We start from the raw sequence: 20,060 nt of genomic DNA, 5'->3' as shown, positions 1-20,060 counted from the left end.
TGTGTGTGTGTGTGTGTGTGTGTGTGTGTGTGTGTGTGTGTGTGTGTGTGTGTGTGTGTGTGTGTGTGTGTGTGTGTGTGTGTGTGTGCCTCCAGGAATAAATTGAAGCCAGAAGTGAGCTGCATCGCGAGCCAAGTTAGCATCCAACACTCCTCCCTCAAAGGCTCATGGGAAATGTGAGCGCTATGCTACTCGGAGGAGGAGGAGGCCCTCCCTATCACAACTCCAACTTTACTTAAGACACACACACAGATAGACACACACACACAAACAGGAGATTTAAGCTTATACACATATGCATGTTGCACTCATGTGCAACACGCGCAAAACAAACTGATTTTTATTTACATTATGTTGACAGAAAGGTCTGACATTTTGTAAAATACCTTCATTTGCATCCATGGTTAAATGTTCCAATTACTGATGCATTCAGCCGGCAGCTTGCTGGCTTATCTTAGTCCTAAGACTATAAACATAGAGACTTCAAGTTTGGCTCTGAGAAACTAGCCAGATAACAGACTGTTTCGTTGTTGCATTATTATGAAATTTAAAACTATCATTGTTTACAGATTTGCAAAGTATTTATGCTACATAATTTACCATCTAATTTTTCTCTTAATTAATGTGAGTAAACACACAAGCAGGAGTCCCACAGGATTGTGTTGAAGCCAGTAGCCATTAATGTTTGTTTTGAATTTAATGATGAATTTGAGTGAGGCGACATAAATACTTAGTAGAATATTAATAGACGAGTAGTTTCCAGAGTTGGGAGTTTCTGGTGTTCTCATCTTCAAAACATTATTTAAGAGAAAAATTACAATGAACGACTACAACAGAGACTCATATAAACTAATTAAATCATGCACATCAGCTTGTAAGTCAGTATTGTTTTATGCTTGCTTCCAACTGAATTAAAGATCTACTTTAAGTTGCTCCAACCTGCCTCATATGCCTGGATTATTATTTTTTATCGCTATTGTTTGGTCATAATCTTTACCTTTTCCTTTTTGTTATTAATCCCTTCCATGATTGGGGACTAGTACTGCTCATGTTCTTTATTCCCATCATTGAATTAAAATTTAAAGAAACATACCAACGGGTTCAATACTACATTTCAGCATTTTTCACTTTTCACACAGGCAGTAAATCTGGATGCAAACAAAAGCTCCTCAAATGTGAGTAAAATCATAAAACAATTTTTTTTAAAAACAACCTCATGCTGTATGAGAGACTGGAACAATGAAAAGTTGATATTTATGCATGGATGGTGCTCTGAGACATCTTTGAGATGCTGTATTTGTCACTATGTGCAGTAAATCAGACTGAAGTGAATGAAGTGATATTTGTATTTGACACAACAGCCTTTTTTGTTTTTTACTCTGATGACTTAGACAACTTTTTGTGGAGCATGTTGTCAGATGCAGTTTAACATTCTGTCTGTATGTGATTTGAATTATTTTGTGCACAAAAGAAACAAAAGTCTGTAAATCCCCACATAAGTGGATTCTTTTCAGCACTCCCTTTGTACTGTTGTTCGTTTGGGAATTTATCTTTTTGAAATATGTATTCTGTTCAATTTCTTCTGTAAGTACAAGAAAAGTGTCCAAAAGCATTAATACACTCTTTCTTTTAGTGCCAGTCTGTGTCTTCTCCAATGTCTTAAACAGCGCCAAGATGTGACTGTGTGTGTAGCCATTCATGAGGACTTTCAGATACACTCACTCTTTGTTAGATATGAGATAATAAGCTGCCCTTTAACAGGAACTGCATGCATAATGACCATGGTGGAAAGCACATTTACTCAAGAAGAGAATCCATTTCTGCATTTTGAAGGCAGTTACTGTCTGTTTTACTGCATGTTTTGCTATAGATTGAACCATGTCTAACAAGAAATACAATATATACAAGACTAAAGCTGAAATGGAATTTGATTGTTGATAGAAAAGATATATTTTCGATAACTGCCAAAACAAAATTGCTGACCATTTTATGCTTTTATTTTGAAATATTTTAACAACTTATTTCGCCTTTTTTGAAGTTTTAATTATTGATATTATGACTTTAAAAACCAGGAAGTCAAGCGAACTGATTTGTTGAGAAACTTATTTGAATATGAAATGGTGCAGACATTATTTAGAATCCCACATGAAATAAATCAAATCCACTCCAACCAGCAAGAGTAAAATAGTGTAAAACACAATGTTCAGGAGTACATAACATCTGTAATATTCACATGGGTCATATCTTTGTACTGAGTACATTTAAATGAATATGTTTAAATTAAGACTATGTTTTAGACTACGTTTTACTTAGGTAACATTTTTCATTCAGGACTTTTAGAATATCAGAGAGAGATTAAAAGAGAATAAACAGGAAAATGCTGCTGAGACTTTAATGGCTCAGGATCCATCGTTTGAATCAGAAGACAGTCACATTTAGCATCTTATCTGCTGATGGAGCTGATAACATTTGTGGACTGCTGACAATACACAAAGCTGATAAACTAAACTACATGAATGATATTTGTGTACTTCTCTGTTGACACTGCAACTAAGCTACATGAATCTGATACCTTCGTTGCAACTTTTATTGCTACATGAATCTTCCACTCTCACTTGATAACACATGAGTATTTCTTCATGTGCTGTATAGTCATTTCAACCAAGATAACAGATCTGAGTAGCTTTTCCAAAACAAAACGTCCCTCCTCTCTGTCATGCCCTCCGCTCGGCCCTCCAGCTCCGAGGAAAAGAGAGAAACAGCCCAGAAATCAGGCAGCACTCACAGGCAGTCAGGAGGACGAGGATCCCGGTCCAAATCGTCCAGCACTGAGCCATCATCTTCCGGCAAAGTAAGTCGATGAAACTCAGGGGACCCCGGTCAGTCGGTGTGTTGGTGCTTCGGTCTTCAGCCCCCGGTGTCAGCGGAGAGCCTCTCATGTACGCAGAGAAAGAGAGAGGGAGCCCAGATGTTTTTCATCCAGATGTGGGCTGGCCCCGCCCCCTTCTACTGCCTCTGTTTCTGTGTCTCATTTCTCCACATGTGACACACAGCGGTGGAAACAGTATTCACTCAGTGTAAAAGTACTCCATTACAGCAAAGTCCTGCTTTCAAAAAAGTCCGCAAACAAAAATCATCGTAAATACTTTTTGAAAACGTATTTTAAAACCAAACAATTAAAGCACTTTTTCATTAAGAATTTTTTTCCTTGTAATTTCTTTAAAAAATTACAAAAGACCATAGTGTCATCGTGTGTTTATTATTTGTACTCATTTGCAGTTAAGTCCATGAGCATTTAAACAATGGTAAATTTTTGGTAATTATTTTTAACAGTTTATTTTTGAAAAAAGGAAATGTTGTTTTTATTGCTCTTTTATTTTATTATTATTACTGTTTTGCTATTACTGCATTCATTATAATTAATTATAATTTAATTTAATATTTCGCATTTACCTTATTGTTACAGAAGGAAAATAAATGGGCATCAAAGAAAATGATTTGATATTGTTCATGATATAATTTTACACTTTACATATTTAAAAGCAGGAAAAATCCAAACGTATCAGTCCTGTTTTGACAGCCTGTTAAATGCAGTGAGATTACTTACTTAATTCAAATTCTTGGCCAAACAGCACCAAGAATGTTTATGAAACTATTTTTCCAGTCTTTTTTTAATAGAGCAAAATCAAACTTTCATTGTAATGCATTTATTATGTTGCATGATTTTTTTCTTAGTCTCAGAAAATATATTCTAGGTAAGTTCTATATATTATAATATATTTTATTTATTTACTTCTTATCATTGTTCATCCTTGTCCATTTTTTTTCAATTTTTTATTATCTCAGTTTCGAGTTTTAAAAGTTTCTTCACAGAACTTTGCATTTCTATTAAACCAATCTGAAGAAGAAACGGTGGGTGAGACTGTGAGCACTAACAGGTTTATTCCAGCTCATTAGTCAGGTTATGCTCAAACCACAGTGATGTGAGGGCTCAGTGAGCAAATACATATAAATGCTGACACAACTTTGTATCACTTACTTTCACAAGATTTTTTTTTTTACTGTGTTCCTGTTGGCTGGGTCACTGAACGAAGAAAACTTCTGAGCTTGAGATAATAAATTTTGTATGAAAGTACAAATGACCTTTTTTCTGTATTTATATCTAGAAATCACTTTGTACACATGTTTTCAGGAAACGAGATGGAGAGGGATACAGCAAGGCCAAGGGAACACCTGTTATTCTAAATGGACCCATGGAAGACCAACAAAGAAGTAGTAGTAGTACAAAAAGTACAGAATACTTATATTCTGATGAACTTGGGGAAATCCAGAAAGGAAATACAAGGCTTTAATTTGACATAACTCAAGAGAAAGGAGAAAAAGAGAATTCTACCCTGAAAGGATTTTACTGGACTGTGAGCAGCCCATGAAGAGGACTTTTGTTTTGTTAGAACTAGACGATAGACTTGCAGGAAAAAGGACGCTTTTATTTTGGCAGAATTGAGGAGGAACGAAATAGAGGTACGTTTATTCTGAAAGTACTTGGCTAGAAGCGCTAGTGTTGTTTCCGCTAGTGGTAAAATTGATCAAATACAACTACTCCTTATAAAAAGTATTAGCTGGATCCAGCGTAAGTTTAAAGTAGAAAGGACAGAGCGGCTCTGACAGTAACACGGTGTGCTGCACCGTGAATGCTGCTGTGAGCTTTAAACGGCTCCAAGGTGAACTTCCGTGGCGGGATCAGAGTTGATGAGAGCCGGTTTACGGGCTGTCAGGGAGCCGCTATCAGCCTAATCACAGCTGAACTGTGACCCCGGACCTCTGGACTCCGCCGCACTGAAACTTGTGTGGGTTTTCTTCTGTTTCTCTATTCGAGCCAAGATGAAGAGGAGACTCCTGCTGGTGTCCAACTCCACTTTGCACGGCAGTGGTTACCTGGAGCACTGTCAGCAGCACATCTCCAGCTTCTTTGGAAAGTAAGTTAGCGCCGCGGTTCATATATGTGGGCCAGAAAGTTGACAAAGGGGACAGGAAACAGGAAGTGGGGCCAAAGTCAAGTGACATGCAAAGACGTAAAAGAAAAATGAAAGTTTTAATTTTTTTATTTTGTCAGTTTACTGAGCAAACGTGGATTATAATTGCATTTGTATTTGATTCTTTGTAAATCCCTCTACGAGCAGGGGCGTTTGCAGAATTTTTCAGGGTGGTGGCAGAGTGGGGTGGGGGGTTGGAAGGAAAAGGAAATCAGAATAGCTGATCAGAAATAAATATGTTGTAGAAAACCAGAACAGCAAAGAATGGGCACAGTTTTCTGGTTCATATATAAGCCTGCCCACTCATATGTATGAAATTCAAATTATGCTGCCCTTTTAATCTGTTCATAAGGTTGTATTTAATGGTAAACACAACTTGTGTTTGAAAACCCATGAAACTAATAAAATGTAATTATATAGAGTACCCAATAAATATTCTTAGCTCTGCTGCTCAGCATCAATGTAATACTGTAAAGTTATGGACAGAGGGCAGCGAAAATCCTTAGAATGAAATCTTTTTAAGTTTAGTGTGCAGACATTCACGACTGGCCTTGAGGTAGGACTCCTGACGGCCTGTCTGGTGTTTATCATGAATCTGTTTGTATGTATTTCAGAGACGTGAAGAGGGTGCTGTTTGTTCCTTATGCTCTCCATGATAGAGACGCCTACACTAAGTTAGCCAGGGACAAGTTTAAGACTCTTGGTAGGTTCATGTAACAGATTATTTTTGAGTCTCATACTGTACACCTGCTTGTTAGTTTCATATTTATAAAGCCTTAAGTAATTATATTCCTTTGTGTTCATGTTTAATAAAACATACATTTATTTAAGAGTTGTGTTCTATATTTTTCTCTTACTTTAATATTTGAGGGTGTGTATATATTCTATATTTTGTTTTGGAAAGCACAGTTTTCAGTGTTTCTAGGAATTTTTCTGTATATCCATCTATACATTTTTGCCACTTATCTGGGGCCGGGTCATTGACAGTAGCAGCAAAAGCACAGAAGTCCAGCAACTGCTTGTAGCTGATGTCGGGGAACACCATGGCATTCCCAGGCCAGGCAAGAGATGTAATTAATCCAGTGTATCCACTTCCCTATCTTGGGAACAAGTCACAGTCATACTTGAACTCATCCACTTGGGATAGCAAGTCTCTAACTCGGAGTGGGAACTCAATCCTTTTCCTTCTCAGAACCCTGGCTTCAGACGACTTGGACCCACCAATGAAGCCAACAGGATCACATCAACTGCGGAAAGCAGAAAGCACCAAAGTAGAAGGCCTCTGTCTCTTTGAGCAAACAAGTAGATGGGCTCAATTTGCCTTTTTGAGCTGTGCCTGTCTGGACCACATGTGCTAAGGCCCAGCAATCAGATGCTCTACCTCCCTTCCAGGTCATGCTGCAGGGTGTGGTCCCGGTAACCCTGTCCAACAAGAGACCCTACCTGGGGCAAGTCCATAGGACATCATAGCCGATGGAATCACTGAGACACACAGACCGCTCCTCCATAGTATAGTAATAATTTATGGGTGATTCACATGTTTAAGGTGTTATGCTTTATGGTATTTTGAAATGAATTTTCCCCTGTATTTTCTGTGCAGTTTCTCCTATATATTCTAGTGTATTCTGTGTATTTCCTTGTGTTTTCTGTGCATCTTGTTGATGTAAGTCAGTGTATTTGGTTTATCTTGAGCCACAGTCCAGGGGCGATTGTGGCTCAAGAGTTGGGTGTTCGTCTTGTAATCGGAAGGTTGCCGGTTTGAGCCCCGGCTCGGACAGTCTTGGTCGTTGTGTCCTTGGGCAAGACACTTCACCTACTGGTGATGGCCAGAGGGGTCGATGGTGCGATATGGCAGCCTCGCTTCTGTCAGTGTGCCCCAGGGCAGCTGTGGCTACACCTGTAGCTTGCCTCCACCAGTGTGTGAATGTGAGAGTGAATGAATAGTGGTATTGTAAAGCACTTTGAGGGTCTCAAAAAGCGCTATATAAATGCAATCCATTATTATTTTGGTGTTTTCTCCTTTTTTTCTGCATTCTTTCAGTATTTGTTTTTGTTTTCTATTTCAGTGCATACGATAGTTTACAGGACATGCTTTGCTAGATGTAATTCAGTCAAATCCTACATGTCATAAGAGCATTTGTCTTCTGCAGGTTATGAGGTGGACAGCATCCACGAGGCCTCAGACCCTGCAGATGCTGTCCGGAAGGCCGAGGGCATTTTTATAGGTGAGGAAGATCTGAGGAAAGCAACAGCTCTTGGAATTTCTTCAGGGATTTCACACTTTTTCTCTTACTCCTATTCTACATTACCGTCTAACCTTTACCCAATCTGCAGTATGGGGATGCTAAAAGAGGCTTTTGTTTGTAGGTGGAGGCAACACTTTCCGGCTGCTGAAGAGTCTTTATGACAACAAGGTGGTGATGGAGATCAGGAAGAGAGTGATGGAGGTATATTTAATCCAAAAATATTTACTGGAACAAAGCAAGACAGCAAACAAACAAAATACTTTATAATTGCAAAATGTAACATTTTTACAAATGGTTATATATATAGATTGATAGATGTTATTTTTTATTAAAAATATTCCATTTCAATATAATTTTGTGTATGTTTTATAAAAACATATACTATTGTCTTATGAAGGTTTTAAATAAATTTAATAGATTTGGGGGAGTTATGTGCACATTTTATATGAATATGCACATAAACAACAGACCAAATCGATTAGATTCTTTAAAAAATAATTGCAGAAAAATTCTGTCTTGATTATTAAAAAGAAATTAAACCAATGATTCCTGTGTGCTCTTAGTTAAGTAGTATGACTACTTCTTGTCTCCCTTTTCTTTACTCCCACATTCTTTAAATCCTTGCCCAGGATGGTGTCCCCTACATGGGCTCCAGTGCAGGCACTAATGTGGCCACCATCAGCATCAGTACCACTAATGACATGCCCATTGTTTTCCCTCCGTCCTTCTCTGCCATTGGCCTCGTCCCCTTCAACATCAACCCGCACTACCTGGACGCCGACCGCACCAGCCGCCACATGGGGGTGAGTCGCACAGCCTGAGGTTGCTGTTGCTGATTAGTCTAGACTCTGCAAATAATCATCTAAAGAGTTACTGATTGTCAGAGCTGGAAATAACTATATATTTTATAACAAGTAGAGCTTTGGATGCTTGTTTTTGAGGATTTCTATTTTCTGTTGCTTTACACTGCTGCTAGATGAAGCTGAAATTCTTGCTGCAGACACTCCAGCCACAGTCCACTGCTAAGCCTTCACTAATATACAGCTACAGTGGGGCAAAAAAGTATTTAGTCAGCCACCGATTGTGCAAGTTCCCCCACTTAAAATGATGACAGAGGTCAGTAATTTGCACCAGAGGTACACTTCAACTGTGAGAGACAGAATGTGAAAAAAAAATCCATGAATTCACATGGTAGGATTTGTAAAGAATTTATTCGTAAATCAGGGTGGAAAATAAGTATTTGGTCACCTCAAACAAGGAAAATCTCTGGCTCTCACAGACCTGTAACGTCTTCTGTAAGAAGCTTTTCTGTCCCCCACTCGTTACCTGTATGAATGGCACCTGTTTGAACTCATCATCTGTATAAAAGACACCTGTCCACAGCCTCAAACAGTCAGACTCCAAACTCCGCCATGGCCAAGACCAAAGAGCTTTCGAAGGACACCAGGAAAAGTATTGTAGACCTGCACCAGACTGGGAAGAGTGAATCTACAATAGGCAAGCAGCTTGGTGTGAAAAAATCAACTGTGGGAGCAATCATCAGAAAATGGAAGACATACAAGACCACTGATAATCTCCCTCGATCTGGGGCTCCACGCAAGATCTCATCCCGTGGGGTCAAAATGATCATGAGAACGGTGAGCAAAGATCCCAGAACCACACGGGGGGACCTGGTGAATGACCTGCAGAGAGCTGGGACCAAAGTAACAAAGGTCACCATCAGTAACACACTACAACGGCAGGGAATCAAATCCCGCAGTGCCAGACGTGTTCCGCTGCTGAAGCCAGTGCATGTCCAGGCCCGTCTGAAGTTTGCCAGAGAGCACATGGATGATACAGCAGAGGATTGGGAGAATGTCATGTGGTCAGATGAAACCAAAGTAGAACTTTTTGGTATAAACTCAACTCGTCGTGTTTGGAGGACGAAGAATACTGAGTTGCATCCCAAGAACACCATACCTACTGTGAAGCATGGGGGTGGAAACATCATGCTATGGGGCTGTTTTTCTGCCAAGGGGACAGGACGACTGATCCGTGTTAAGGACAGAATGAATGGGGCCATGTATCGTGAGATTTTGAGCCAAAACCTCCTTCCATCAGTGAGAACTTTGAAGATGAAACGAGGCTGGGTCTTCCAACATGACAATGATCCAAAACACACCGCCCGGGCAACAAAGGAGTGGCTCCGTAAGAAGCATTTGAAAGTCCTGGAGTGGCCTAGCCAGTCTCCAGACCTCAACCCCATAGAAAATCTGTGGCGGGAGTTGAAAGTCCGTGTTGCTCGGCGACAGCCCCAAAACATCACTGCTCTCGAGAAGATCTGCATGGAGGAATGGGCCAAAATACCAGCTACTGTGTGTGCAAACCTGGTAAAGACCTATAGTAAACGTTTGACCTCTGTTATTGCCAACAAAGGTTATGTTACAAAGTATTGAGTTGTATTTTTGTTATTGACCAAATACTTATTTTCCACCCTGATTTACGAATAAATTCTTTACAAATCCTACCATGTGGATTCATGGATTTTTTTTTTCACATTCTGTCTCTCACAGTTGAAGTGTACCTCTGGTGCAAATTACTGACCTCTGTCATCATTTTAGGTGGGGGAACTTGCACAATCGGTGGCTGACTAAATACTTTTTTGCCCCACTGTAAATGAAACTGATCAGAGATACTGGGAGTATTACAACTACTCAAAATTCCGAACTGCTACGAGCCCGAGGTTAAAAATCATCAGTGAAAAATGATGTAGGAGTCTTTGTTTTGCTAGTTGGTTGACAGATATAAGAAAATGATTACTGCACTGAGCTGTCGCTTGTATGCCGTATCAGTGTTATAAGTAACACTCTAACATTGCTTTATTGCTGCCCTCTGCTCAAAAATAAGCAGATATGTTTGGAAGCGACAAAGCAACAACATGTTTGCACTATGAGTAATATGTAAATAAAATAATTAAGCTGTTGAAACAGCTCCAACAGTGAAACGGTGAAAGTGCCATGGAGGTTTGGAATAAAGAGCTTTTTCGCTCGGCTTTAAAAGGATGTCGCCTTACACTGAGTGAATTTGGACCTCAGTAAATCTGCAGTAGTAGATCAACTGCTCGTCCACTTTGAAAGGAGACAATTAAGGTGGTACAGGAATCTGATTAGGATGCCTCCAAGATGACGTATAACAAACATGTCCTACCAGGAAGAGCCAAGGGCAAACACAGGACACACTGGAGAGATTATATCTCTCGACTTCGGAACACCTCCGTGTCTCCCTGGGACGAGGTGGATGAGGTGGGTGAGTAGAGGGAGCTTTGGGCTTCTCTGCTGAGACCGCAGCCCCTCTGACCTGGACCGTAGAAGATGAATGGATATATCTGCACTTTATTACTTAATAACTTCATGCCACAAAATGATAGTTAGGAGAAAGACGATAACACCAGTGGGAATCTTTTTAATAAATGATTATGCACTACCTGCATTTTGTGGTCATATTAAGTATCTCTGCAGAAACGAATGGAGACACAGTAGGAAATAACCAAGACTGGACTCCAGCCTAAACTGGATGCATTCTAGACCTTAAGGGTCTATAAACAATCTGCATGAAGGGACAGATGATTTGCAGAAGGTTTGACTGACATGAGTTTCAGCTAACACGTGATAAAACAGCCTGAGGAAATTATGCAACACTCGGACCTGTAAAACTGCAACAGCTGACAAAAAAAGCTGCAGTGTCAGCAAAGCGATTTAGGGTAGCTCTGACCAATGTGATGACATGCAATGTTTAGTTTGAGGGTTGTGAAACACTGAATTCATAGAGCCAGGCCATGGGGTAGCAGTTGCACTACCTACAGGGCGTGGCAGCAAGCATCTGGTGTCCAGCTTAAGGGAGAACACGAACTTCTCAGATTTCTGCCAAATTATTTCTGTATATAATTATTCTTAAATGGTTTAAAAAACGTTCCTGTGGTGTAAATTTCGTTCATGGAAGGGTGGTTTTCATCATTTCTTGTTCAGATGGTAAAAGTGTCAGAAAACAGGAAAGGTTTGCTCAGTGCAAGCTGTCAGAGGGTAAGGTGAAGTCTGGAGTATGAGTTTTGTTATTGCATACATTTCATAGTGAAATGATTCTGATGCTGTAATGATATAGAAGAAGAAGAAAACCAAAACAAAACATAACAAAATCCAAATCCTGACACTAGAAAAGAACTGAAGAATAATTGCATTTTGTGCTGGAAAAATGATTTACATTGACAAGCAGTTGTTAGCATTTGTTAATAAACAGCTGTGAGAAGAATCACAAAGGAAAAACAATCACTTCATAAAAATATTTGCGTCGATAAAGCACAAATTTATTTTCTGAAAGATATATTGCTGTGTCCACCGACCCCTGGTGGTCACTCTTGGTGATTGCAACAGTGACAAATGTTAATAAACCTAGATTTGTATCTTTAAATATTTTAGTTTTTATTTATGTTTATAATTTATTTTAATATCATCACACATTTGGGAGCAGTATTTAGCTGAACAGACATGAGCAACTGTGGTTTAGGAGGTACACTGGGTCATCTGTTTGGAAGGTCAGCGGTTCAATTCCCAGCTCCTCTAGTCCTCTAGTCGTCCATGTAAGATACTAAACCCCGAGTTTCCCCTTTGGTTTGGGTTTCTTCTGTCATTGTAATGTGGTCACAGCAGCAGGTATTCAGCAAAACAGGAATGCTGTTATTAAAATACACTTGCTGAATTAACTGAGGACAGTTTGTCACCAATAAGCAGTTGTCCTTATTTTTTGTTAAAAAGAAGAGTGAATGACGAGGTTATTTTGAACATTTTGTCACATCAATAGTTATATTTTAGCTGTGGTTTCAGCCTCCACTGTTTCCACTGTGCTTACAATCTTGAATCTTGTTTTCATGTAGGAAACCAGAGAGCAGAGGATCATCCAGTACCACGAAGAACCCGATACTCCGTGTGTCCTGGTAAGTGAGGGGAAGCAGACCTGCATACATGTAATAGTGCTCAAATCTTTCATGCCGAGAAGATGAAGCGGCTTCATTAGAAAATTACCGTCTTTTTTGTTTGTTGTCAGGGTCTGAGGGAGGGCTCCCTGCTGCTAGTGGAGGGAAACAAAGCGACACTGCTGGGAACCACTAAGGCCAGACTATTCACCAGGTAACACACACTTTAAGTTTTCATGACTTGAGATGACATCACACTGACTTATCCAATCTCCTTTCTAATTGACTGTAGCCTTTATTAGCCTTACACTAAAACAAAATTAGTTTAATGTTAACATGTTCTTAACTAAATCTAAACAGCATCCCGGCAATGTGGCTGTGTAACCAGGGTGTGTACATCATCAGTAGGACAAACACACAATTTGAGAACGCGAAACAAGTTGAGTTATTCCAGTGACCAGAAAATATCAGCAGGATTTTTATAAATGCTTTCTTTTTTGTGTATAATTATGTGTTTCAGGAAAAAGCCCACAGTGGAGTATGAGCCAGGCAGTGACCTTAGCTTCCTGCTAACTGATGCACAATGATCGGTCAAATGGAAGCAAGACGAGGAGCACAGAGTTTTCAATGTTTCTGATTGGAACAGAATAAAGATTTTAAGGAAACATCTAATGTGTCTCTCCAGTAAAGTTAATCTAATATTTTTTTTAGCAACTTGTGCAAAAACCTGAATAAATTAAAACAAAAATTGACCATTAAGTCTGTAAAGTACAAATTCCCTCCAATTTACACATGGTGATGTGATTTAAATGCAATATTCGTATATACATTTGTAAAAGGCTGCCTGGTTTAAAAAGAAGAGATCACCACAAAACACTGAACAGATGTGAACAAATCAGTTTATTTTAGTTTAAAGGTAAAATCATCTCTTTATGAAATCATTGTTTTATTCTCTATGTGAAAGAATACATACATCAAAAATAGTCAATATTTTCTTAGGGCAGAAAGAAACACGGAGCAATATTAAATACAAATGACTGGCTGCAAATCACTCGTATCTGCCAGGAGGCTTTGTTTTTTTTTTTATTATTCCTCCATATTTAACACAAACTCCTCTACTCACCAAAGGCTTTTGCATCATCGCTCAGGACAACGGTGCTGACAATAAGGTCATATCAAAGATGTTAGGACAGAAATAAATGTTTTAGCGATTTGCAGCTTTTCTGAGTAATTTGAAATGACTGATACTGAAATGAACAGATTTCTGTCCAACTCACTCCTGGCAAAGAGAAACATGCTGTTTTGGTCTAATTTACACACAATCAACCTTAGAAAACCTTTATAGAAAAAATGAACAGTGCAGTGAAGCCGCTCAGTTTATCTCCCGCATGAGAGCACTGACCTAAGATCAATCCTCATACCAAAATCACTCATTTGTTAAGAAGTGCCGTCCGACACAAACACACAACTCTTTGCTCAAGTAGGACAAGTTGGTTCAAAGTATTGGTTAAGATGCCACTGAAAGAAAACAATGATGTATAATGTGCTTATTAAAGTCTTCCTGTTATTTTATGATGAATGTTACCTGCATTATTATATTTGTAAACCTATAATCAGCTATAAACATTAATTTATAATGCGAACCCAATATGGGTAAATAGCAAAGTATTTTTTCTTTCTTTTTTTCTTAAGTATTAGAGCAATCATATACTCAAAACACAAAGTAGAAACCTGCGTTTGTTTTAACTTGTTCCCAGCAAAGCTGCCAGTCTGAAATCTGAATGTAAATAAGTAGAAATCCAAAAGGCCTCAGTGCAGGAAAAACTGTCACAACCAATTCAGTGAAAAGGACTACAAGTCTTTTTAAAAAGAAGTTTGTGATTTAAAACTACACAATAAAACTCTATGCTTGCTGCTGTGTGAGCTGAACGGGCCTCAACTAGTGATTACAATGACGTAATGAAACATGAACCAATCACATGCTTGCAAATACACAATCCAATCCAAGTCATCATGTCAACACACACTGGTCAACACTCAAGTCGCAGCTCACTAACACTAAAACAGCCCGTACTTTGCCAGGTTAGAATTACTAATAGTCTGTTAAGCTCCACCCCCATAGTTACTATTGCTGTTGCTCTAGCCACTGACTGAAGGTATTTACACATGTTGACAAATCTTAAACATTAAAATGTGTAATGTCTTAAATACTTTAATACTTTCATCAATTGGTCAGGTTAAAAATAAAAAAAAAAATCCTAATTTTTTTTCTAAGTTTATCTATACACTTGAAAAATAACTGAAATTGTTCATTTAATGTATGGCAAATATAGACCGGTTTCCATACAGCCTGAAACATTTTCTCAGCCAGTTACAGCTCTTTGCTTGCAGAGACACAACATAGCTTCAACATAATGATGCGAGATATGAGGCTTCTGTGGACTGACTAATCAGACAGAACTTAAAATGATTTTCAACCATTTTCTGCACAAACAAAATTACATTTGGCCAAACATTTTCTTGATTGTGTTGAAAAAAGTTGGACAAACTTCTAAAACTCTAATTAATGTTGTGTACAAAATACAAAGGAAACAACCACCAACATCCCAAAGCAAACTCATACAAGAGAAATGCAGATCAGCTACCCCACACACAAAGCAGGAAGAGAAAAAACAAGTGTACATAAGGGCAAATATATTATTGTGAGCTTCCCATCATCCCATGATACAGCAGATAAACCAGTTTTACTGAAACATCTAAAAAGACCTGAATGCAGCTAACTAGCTGCTTCAGTTACCGTATTGCTTGTTTTTGTTTGTTTTTACATTGCTGGTTGATCAAAATTAATCACGTCACTAAAACAAAAAGAAAAAAAAACATTTACTAAATTCCAAGTGGAACCCGACTGATAAAAATTCAATATATCGGCCGATACTCTCACATATGAAACAAACACTTGTTTTGCGTAGTAACAATTTGAGTCCATACTAAGATAATATGGCACATCACTGTGACATACGTGTTATTTGTTTATGCTCTGCTTGGATCAGTTGGCTATTGTGTTTGTGGTGTTTTACGCTTCTTGTGTCTCAGCTGGGATGTGTTTTTATAGAGCACCTTTGCTGATTTAAACTCCACTGATTCAGTCTGTGGTATTCTTTAATACAATACAATAATAATCACTGGCTGTATTAATAATTAACTGCTCTTAGAAACTCTAAAACAATGACTTAAGTGTAACATAACAACAAGGCTGTTTATCTCATTGCTGAATTTGTGTTTGGATGGAAAATGTGAAAATTAAGGTGGTTTATGCTTCTTATAACTTCTGGAAAACTGTAATTTTGATTTCAACTGCCTGCTGGAACAAAACCATTAAGTTTCTCGATTTGTTAAAGGAATAGCTCAACGGTTTAGGACATGTTCAGAATGACAACAGGCTTGTGTTTGAATATTAAATATGAAACTGCAGTGGATTAGCTTGGCTAGGGAACAGCTAGCGTGGTCCTGTGAAGAGGTAACAAGATCTGCCTGGCAGCTTTAATGTTCACTAATATGCTCTAGCTTGTTTAATTTTTAATGCTTGAATTGTAAATATGAAATTCTGCATTTTTCAAATGTTGAATACAATACAAGAGATCGACTTGCTAGCTCTCACAGCTAGTTTGTAAAAGCATTTTGACACATTTTATCAATAATGATTTTAGGGAACAAAAAACATTTATTAAATGTTTATATAATACTTAAGAGTTGTGATTTTTAATATCATTCATGTGAAAAGATGAGGTGAATTTTCTTTGTTCCCAGTCCCATGTTAAGGTAAGCTAATCAAGCTGTAGCTTTATATTTTTAAAGCAGGCAATCTGATCATGCAACTCTCACAAATTAAACAAATGTATGTGTGAACTCACAAAACATCTGCAGTTCGTAACATCAGCGTCGTTCAGACATCACGGACACACTGTGATGCAGCTTCTCAGGAAACGTCGAACTGCTCCTTTAACACTAAACTTTGTGGATTTTGTTTGATCAATGTTTTCCAGATTCTCTTTTGGCACAAATACATGTTGACATTTTTTTTTTAAACAAAATAAAAATAAAACCAGCACATTAAATCTTAAATCATATCATTATCTGCCATCCAACAGTCAATACAGTGAAATGCTCTCAGAGGCCTTTTTACCCTGATTTCTTCCCACCCCCTACAGATTTGCCATCAGTCCCTCACAGTTTGACATCTAGGCATCAGTGTTTCCGTTCTCCTCCGGCTGCAGCTGCTCCTTTTCAATGCAGTCCTCCTGTGGGGGGCGGACTCTCTTAAAGAAACCCAACTGCACAGGAGAAGAAGAAGAAAAGAGGGCACAAGAGTCGGTTATATTTGGTAGTGAAAGTGGTGTTTCAGCCATTAATCTGACACAGAAGAGCAATGTCTGAACACACGTCTCAGTGTAAAACTACAGAAGCTTAGGAAAAAGGAAAAAAGCAGCACAAGAACAGTGACAATGGACATGTTTACTACCTTGTACATGATGAAGATAAGCAGCGCCAGCAGCAGCAGTCCTGCCAGCACAGCCAGAGCCACTACCCAGCCTGGCACTGGTGGAGGAGGCTCAGCCACCCAAACCACTGATACACTCACCTGAAACGAGACAAAACCAAAAACATACTTACTTCGTCCTGATCAGATTAAAGTCATTATGCTGTTATAAAATGACCAATCTAACTCTTTAAAATATGCACTGTCCAGTCCTCAAGACTGGTATCAACTTGTTCCAACGCTTCATTAAGTCTACGGTCCATAATCTTTACGAAGAGTCGGGAGTCTAAATGCCAGCGAGTGCTTCCGAACACGCTGTGGACCTGCACTAACATGTTTTATCAGTGATTTAGAGACTGCTGTGTGATAGCAAAACACTGAAGAATGTGTTTTCTCTGACTGATTTAAAATCTAATATTAAGGGACTATTACTGTTTATATGATTACATTTCATGTAGTTTATGTGAAAATATGAGCTCATTCAGAAATCAAGATTTTTTCTTTTGTTTTTTGTTTTTCTGCAGACAGGAACTGGTTTGTGTAACAACAAGGTGAGAGAGCTTATTTTTCATCTCCTTGCTGATAACGAGTCTACTGTCATGAGTCTGACTTCCTGCACTGAGAGGTTTTGTATGCTTGTTTATCTTTCTGTGAAATTCTTTGAACTTCAGAAGAAAACCATAACTTTAAAGTCACTAGTTTGCTACGTATTTCATTCATGAAACCTCTGTATACAGTGGGGCAAAAAAGTATTTAGTCAGCCACCGATTGTGCAAGTTCCCCCACCTAAAATGATGACAGAGGTCAGTAATTTGCACCAGAGGTACACTTCAACTGTGAGAGACAGAATGTGAAAAAAAAATCCATGAATCCACATGGTAGGATTTGTAAAGAATTTATTCGTAAATCAGGGTGGAAAATAAGTATTTGGTCAATAACAAAAATACAACTCAATACTTTGTAACATAACCTTTGTTGGCAATAACAGAGGTCAAACGTTTACTATAGGTCTTTACCAGGTTTGCACACACAGTAGCTGGTATTTTGGCCCATTCCTCCATGCAGATCTTCTCGAGAGCAGTGATGTTTTGGGGCTGTCGCCGAGCAACACGGACTTTCAACTCCCGCCACAGATTTTCTATGGGGTTGAGGTCTGGAGACTGGCTAGGCCACTCCAGGACTTTCAAATGCTTCTTACGGAGCCACTCCTTTGTTGCCCGGGCGGTGTGTTTTGGATCATTGTCATGTTGGAAGACCCAGCCTCGTTTCATCTTCAAAGTTCTCACTGATGGAAGGAGGTTTTGGCTCAAAATCTCACGATACATGGCCCCATTCATTCTGTCCTTAACACGGATCAGTCGTCCTGTCCCCTTGGCAGAAAAACAGCCCCATAGCATGATGTTTCCACCCCCATGCTTCACAGTAGGTATGGTGTTCTTGGGATGCAACTCAGTATTCTTCTCCTCCAAACACGACGAGTTGAGTTTATACCAAAAAGTTCTACTTTGGTTTCATCTGACCACATGACATTCTCCCAATCCTCTGCTGTATCATCCATGTGCTCTCTGGCAAACTTCAGACGGGCCTGGACATGCACTGGCTTCAGCAGCGGAACACGTCTGGCACTGCGGGATTTGATTCCCTGCCGTTGTAGTGTGTTACTGATGGTGACCTTTGTTACTTTGGTCCCAGCTCTCTGCAGGTCATTCACCAGGTCCCCCCGTGTGGTTCTGGGATCTTTGCTCACCGTTCTCATGATCATTTTGACCCCACGGGATGAGATCTTGCGTGGAGCCCCAGATCGAGGGAGATTATCAGTGGTCTTGTATGTCTTCCATTTTCTGATGATTGCTCCCACAGTTGATTTTTTCACACCAAGCTGCTTGCCTATTGTAGATTCACTCTTCCCAGTCTGGTGCAGGTCTACAATACTTTTCCTGGTGTCCTTCGAAAGCTCTTTGGTCTTGGCCATGGCGGAGTTTGGAGTCTGACTGTTTGAGGCTGTGGACAGGTGTCTTTTATACAGATGATGAGTTCAAACAGGTGCCATTCATACAGGTAACGAGTGGGGGACAGAAAAGCTTCTTACAGAAGACGTTACAGGTCTGTGAGAGCCAGAGATTTTCCTTGTTTGAGGTGACCAAATACTTATTTTCCACCCTGATTTACGAATAAATTCTTTACAAATCCTACCATGTGGATTCATGGATTTTTTTTCACATTCTGTCTCTCACAGTTGAAGTGTACCTCTGGTGCAAATTACTGACCTCTGTCATCATTTTAGGTGGGGGAACTTGCACAATCGGTGGCTGACTAAATACTTTTTTGCCCCACTGTATGTGCACACACATTTTGTGTTGACTTTGTGTTTGTAGACAATTCTGTGTCTTCCATGCATGCTGATCATTTGTGTTTGTGTGTCTTACTGTGGTGCTATTGGATGGTAGCTCCATCTCCAGGTTCTTGTAGGGCATCTCGATCACACTGAAGCTAGCCGTTGATTGTATCACATAGGAACGATTCTGATTCTCAGGCTGAAAGGAGGGAAAAAAGTCACATGTCTGACAAATGAAGTCCAAAATGCTGAGGATAAATCACGACCTGGAGAATGGATATTACCTAACAACAGACATGTGTTCTTCAGCTATTAGAGAAATTAGGACAGAGGTTTAAAAATGTGACAGTCTGGGCAACACTGTGTTCTGGTTATTTGTTTACATTTTGGCAAAAAGTCCAGATTATGAATGTTGGATTAGCTATTAGCAACCACTGCATGTAATGCACCCATAGATGCACAGGCAGCCATCACTGGGTTAGTGCAACAGTGAAACTTTATAAAGACCAGCTTTTGTTTCTAAGACTTTGCACACATGTTCTGTTGTGTGATTAGATTCCATTTATTTGCATAGCACCAAATTGCAACAACAGTTGCTTCGAGGTGCTTTATATTGTAAGGTAAAGACACTACAATAATATGATGGAGACACACAGCAAACCCAAACCAGTGCATGTTGTGTTGTGTTAATCAGGAAAGGAAACAGAAAGAAAAGAGCATGCATTTATAATTTAAGAGAACACAGACACAGAGCTGGTTGCTGTGTTCAGTAACATTGCTCTGCCCTAACATAGGTGCTTTTATTTGATTACCCTGAGGAAATTGTTGACATCCAGTCTGGAGTAGATGAAGAGGATTGCGTTCTTCCTCCTTTCTAGACGACCGACCTGACATTTCAGTGTCAGACACTTAGCTGTGTGGCAGTCCTACACACACACACACACACACACACACACACACACAC

At 39.2% G+C, this 20,060-nt stretch overlaps 3 protein-coding genes across 4 annotated transcripts in view; 1 reads left to right on the top strand and 2 right to left on the bottom strand.

Annotated features, from left to right (window-relative positions):
• The window catches only part of LOC102296550 (TGF-beta receptor type-2), a 15,605-nt gene extending 12,628 nt beyond the window's left edge, over positions 1-2,977 (bottom strand). For both annotated transcript variants that reach the window (XM_005943445.2, XM_014340455.2), the window contains exon 1: positions 2,786-2,977. In XM_005943445.2, the coding sequence (XP_005943507.1) occupies positions 2,786-2,939 (154 nt within the window). In that variant the 5' untranslated portion in view covers positions 2,940-2,977. The remainder of the gene's footprint in view (positions 1-2,785) is intronic.
• A 1,560-nt stretch (positions 2,978-4,537) lies between these two features.
• On the top strand, positions 4,538-12,896 carry si:dkey-69o16.5 (Alpha-aspartyl dipeptidase-like). Its single transcript, XM_005943444.3, has 8 exons — positions 4,538-4,976; positions 5,648-5,736; positions 7,184-7,258; positions 7,401-7,480; positions 7,909-8,082; positions 12,186-12,245; positions 12,356-12,438; positions 12,745-12,896. Exons 1-8 carry the CDS (start codon positions 4,882-4,884, stop codon positions 12,809-12,811), a joined length of 723 nt encoding a protein of 240 aa, XP_005943506.1. The 5' UTR covers positions 4,538-4,881; the 3' UTR covers positions 12,812-12,896.
• Positions 12,897-13,105: 209 nt separating this feature from the next.
• The window catches only part of itgav (integrin, alpha V), a 40,403-nt gene continuing 33,448 nt past the window's right edge, over positions 13,106-20,060 (bottom strand). The window contains exons 29-32 of the mRNA XM_014340454.2: positions 19,909-20,022; positions 19,188-19,295; positions 16,744-16,863; positions 13,106-16,555 (exon numbers count right to left, since the gene is read on the bottom strand). Of these exons, the coding sequence (XP_014195940.1) occupies positions 16,463-16,555; positions 16,744-16,863; positions 19,188-19,295; positions 19,909-20,022 (435 nt within the window). The 3' untranslated portion in view covers positions 13,106-16,462. The remainder of the gene's footprint in view (positions 16,556-16,743; positions 16,864-19,187; positions 19,296-19,908; positions 20,023-20,060) is intronic.

This window comes from Haplochromis burtoni, unplaced genomic scaffold (genome assembly GCF_018398535.1).
Source record: "Haplochromis burtoni strain Fernald_Lab_line unplaced genomic scaffold, NCSU_Asbu1 Contig_370, whole genome shotgun sequence".
Classification (NCBI taxonomy): Eukaryota; Metazoa; Chordata; class Actinopteri; order Cichliformes; family Cichlidae; genus Haplochromis; species Haplochromis burtoni.
Note: the sequence above shows the minus strand (reverse complement) of the source record. Positions and strands in the feature narration are given on the sequence as shown.